The 4322-nt window shown below is 37.7% G+C and overlaps 1 protein-coding gene across 1 annotated transcript; it reads left to right on the top strand.

Moving 5' to 3' along the window:
* The first annotated feature begins 1644 nt into the window (after nt 1–1644).
* LOC143691757 (uncharacterized) lies at nt 1645–3813 on the top strand. Its single transcript, XM_077170738.1, is given in 3 exon segments — nt 1645–1821; nt 2302–2355; nt 2357–3813. Coding segments are annotated over 3 exon segments (1497 nt in total). The 5' UTR covers nt 1645–1776; the 3' UTR covers nt 3755–3813.
* Nucleotides 3814–4322: the final 509 nt, after the last annotated feature.

The raw sequence follows: 4322 nt of genomic DNA, 5'->3' as shown, positions 1-4322 counted from the left end.
TATTACCTCTTTCTGGTAATAATAATTGCAGGAATTTATTGTCTCACAATTTTGGAGGCTGGAAGTCTCTAAAACTCTCTGATGCTTTCCTTCTTTAATATTTCTTAGAATGTCATTTTCAATTCTTCTTTTGATTTTTTCAAGGTATAAAAATTATATAATTTTATTCTAATTCTATTTTTGTATTCCAGCAGGAATCATGATATACATCTCCAGTTTTCAGCTTTATTAATTTAAAATGCTATACTATCAAAATGTTACAGTTAGCCTAATTCTCAGGCTATCACTTTCATGGATCTCAGACTAAGTTCCTTGTTGTTGGAATTAATATTGAAAAATTTTAGTAATCAAACAGTCCTTATGCAAGTCCACATCAGTATAGCTTTTAAAATAAGATTTTCTCCCCTTTTTTGGTTATTAATTCTTCATGTTTTTCAGGAAGGATCATCAGAATTAAAAGAAAAGTGATCTTCAGAAAATTTTTCAAGCACAAGTGTTTCAGAGACTCAAGAGATTTCTCTTCCCCTTGCCTCAGAAAAATTCACTCAGAATTCCACAGTGAGAATTAGGACTATGAGCCAAGAATCCTTGAGAGAAAAAAGTTCCTTTTGGTGCTCCTGGATCCCTTCAAGAGGAGCAAGCAGGGGAAAATAAAGTTCTCTCAGTAAGAGATTCAGGAGATTCCTATGCAAACATTATCTTACTCAGTTTTTCATTAATCGTGCCTGAGAGCATTTCCAAGAACATATTGAGTAACTTTGTGGGACAAGATTCCCCTAAATACTATGATAAAAGCTTTTGAATGAAAATCAGAAATTAATTACCAACAGGAATCTCACACAGGAAAGAAACCAAATTGGATGAAAGTCCCAGAACTACATTAAACATCATTCACTATCAGAGAATCCACTCAGGAGAAAAAACTTTTAATGTACTTCATGTGGAATGGGCACTCAATATTACAAATTCCTGGGTGAACACATGCTTGATAGAGGTCCTCCAAAAGTGAAAACTATTGCAAGAGCTCCAGTGATCACTCAACATTATGAAACCATAGAATTATTTACAAGGAGAGCAACTTCATAAGTATTTTGTACATGGAATAATGTTCAATGCTACTTACATTTTTTTTACACATTGAAGAGAACACACAACAGAGAAACTTTATACCTGTGATTGTTGTAGGAAGGGCCTTAGTGGTCATTAATTATTATTGTACCACCAGAGAACACACACTGGAGGAAAAACACTACTAATGTGTTATGAGAATGATTTCTGTAGTCCAAGCTTAATATGTATTGGAAGGAGATGTCCATGGCCCTGGAACTACTCAGGGCCAGGTCTGCATAAATAAATAGCTTCCTCCTTGCAGCTGACGCTAAGGAGGGACCTTTGTCGTGGCTTTTCCAAGATGTTTTTTCTTAAATAGCAATCACAGAACCTTCATTTTCTGCATTATTCCCTTATAGGTGTTTTCTCAGTTTTGAACACAATAATGGGAGCTAAAGATGATTACCGTTGACTCTGGGTATGAGAAAGACAGGCAAAGGCCCTTGCTTGCACCCTTTGAGTTCTCTGTGTTCCCCCCCCAACTCCAAGTCTACTACTTTTCTGCTTTTCTGTTTGCAATGGAAACCCTGAGGAAGACAGTTGTCATCTGAGCTATTGACACTACAAACACTGGAGTTAGTGAACTTGAAAGATGTAGTTGTAGACTTCACCAAGAAAGAGTGGGCCTTGCTGAATACTTCATGGAGAAAGCTGTTCAAAGATGTGATGCTGGAGATTTTCTGTCATCTCAGTGGACCATCAAGTTTGCAAGTAGATATATGTTTCCCGTTGGAGCAAAGAAAGGAGCTTTGGAGAGGAGAAATAGGATTTCTTCAAAACCAGAATTGAGGCACTGAAAGTGGCATTAAAAAAAAAACAAGAAATGATAACCATATGACATCTCTGCAGGGAAGACACATCTACCATTATATTATTGGGAAGACAAAACAGAGGTGGTCTTTCACCAGAGAAGAAGCTGAACAGTAGAGGACTTTGGGAGAGGAACAAAGTGCTGCTTTCTTGTGGAACCTGCCACAGAATCTGTTTGGCCTCACTGTCTCCTACAGTTTCAGTTCTAATTGTATGTCTCCTGAAATTGTCAATAATATGAAAAGAGTTCACCTTCAAAACAGTTCTTTTGCTAGAGAAAGAAAGAAGCTCTGAACTCTGAAATATATTGACAAAATCCTCAATAAAGGCTTGGCTTCATTGTCTTTTCCAATCTATTTGGGTTCTGCACTTCCTGATTAGTGCTTGGATTGTCCGAGAGTGAAACACCAGAGGAAGACTGTTGGTGGTGGAACTATTGACAATGCAACCACTGGAATCAGTGACCTTCAATGATGTGGCTATAGACTTCACCCAGGAAGAGTGGGCATTGCTGGACACAACCCAAAGAAAGCTATTCAGAGATGTCATGCTGGAGAATATTAATTATCTGGTATCTGTGGGCTATCAGCTCTGCAGATCAGATGTGATTTCCCAGTTGGAACAAGGAGAGGAACTTTGGAGAGAAGGATTAGTATTTCTCCAAGGCCAAAGTCCAGGCAGGGAAAATGACCATAAAATACAAGAAATGATTGCCATGCAACATATCTACAAGCAGGACACATCCACCATCCAGTCAAAGCAGATTTCTTACATTGTAGAGGATCCCTTTGAAAGTAATGATATGGGGGAAGATTTCATTCACAGCTCCACATTAGCTCAATATGTGCTAACTGACATGGGAAAGAAACCCTATATGAACAAACAATTTCAAAAAGCCCTCACTGGCCAGTCATCCTTTAGTCAACATCAGCAAATTCATAGTAGAGGTAAATCATATGATTGCCATCTATGTGGAAAAGCTTTCAGAAGTAGTTCTCTCCTTAGACAACATGAGAAAACTCACACTGGAGAGAAACCATATGGCTGCCATCTTTGTGGGAAAGACTTCACTAATAGTGCTAATTTTAGACGGCATGAGAGAATTCACACTGGAGAGAAACCATATGGCTGCCACCTATGTGGGAAAGCCTTCAGTCAATCTTCTAACCTTAAGCAACATGAGAGAACTCACACTGGAGAGAAACCATATGGTTGCCATCTGTGTGGGAAAGACTTCAGTAATAGTGCTAACTTTAGACGACATGAGAGAATTCACACTGGAGAGAAACCCTATGAATGTCATCTATGTGGGAAAGCCTTTATTCAATGTTCTACCCTTATAAAACATAAGAGAACTCACACTGGAGAGAAACCCTATGAATGTCATTTATGTGGGAAAGCCTTCAGTCAATATTCTACCCTCAGACAGCATGAGAGAATTCACACCAGAGAGAAAAGATATGAATGCCATATATGTGGGAAAGACTTCACTGATAGTTCTACCCTTAGACGACATGAGAGAATTCACACTGGAGAGAAACCATATGTCTGCCATCTATGTGGGAAATCTTTCAGTCAGTGTTGTACACTTAGACGACACGAGAGAACTCACACTGGAGAGAAACCATATATTTGCCAACTATGTGGAAAAGCCTTTAGTCAATGTTTTCCCCTTAAGCAACATGAGATGACTCATACTGGGGAGAAACCATATGAATGTCATCTCTGTGGGAAAGCCTTTAGACATTGTTCTGCCATTCGACGACATGAGAGGTCTCACACTAAATATGTTGTAAATATGGAAGAGACTTCAGCTGCAGCCCTAACCTTTTAAAAAGTGAAAGAATCCACACAGGAATTAATTGTATGTTAAATATAATCTATGTAAATGAACTTTTGTATAATCTATTCTTAAACATTATTGTACTACCTGGTAGGAACCCTATGTTTTTAGTTACCTGTAGTAGATTTCAGCTGAGCTCCAGCATTGGTGTGCACAATAGCTGAGAGTATGAATAACTCCTAAACCAGAAAATCAGAGCAGAAAGTCTTTACCAGGAGGAGGAAACTCTAAGAGAACAATAGATAATTTGTGTGGAAGTAATTAGTCAATGAAAAAAAATGTGAATACTCTTTTACTTACAAATATATGAGGTTTCACATTGTATAAAACACTCCCTATGTATAGAATGAAACAAAGTCTTCAGTGATTCTGAATTCCTTCATCAGTGTTAAAATTCTCATACTGACGAAATGTCAACCCTAAAATTTAAGTGAAAAAGCCTTCAGCTGGAGCTCACATAAGGAATATCAGACTGAAAAAAACATCTAACAAGAGTGCTCTACCACACAATTCAACCATTAATTCAGAATTTTGTCTGATGACCTATTAATGAAAAATA

The sequence above is a fragment of the Tamandua tetradactyla genome, chromosome 7 (assembly GCF_023851605.1).
Source record: "Tamandua tetradactyla isolate mTamTet1 chromosome 7, mTamTet1.pri, whole genome shotgun sequence".
Taxonomy (NCBI): domain Eukaryota; kingdom Metazoa; phylum Chordata; class Mammalia; order Pilosa; family Myrmecophagidae; genus Tamandua; species Tamandua tetradactyla.
This window is presented reverse-complemented; position numbering and strand designations above follow the sequence as displayed.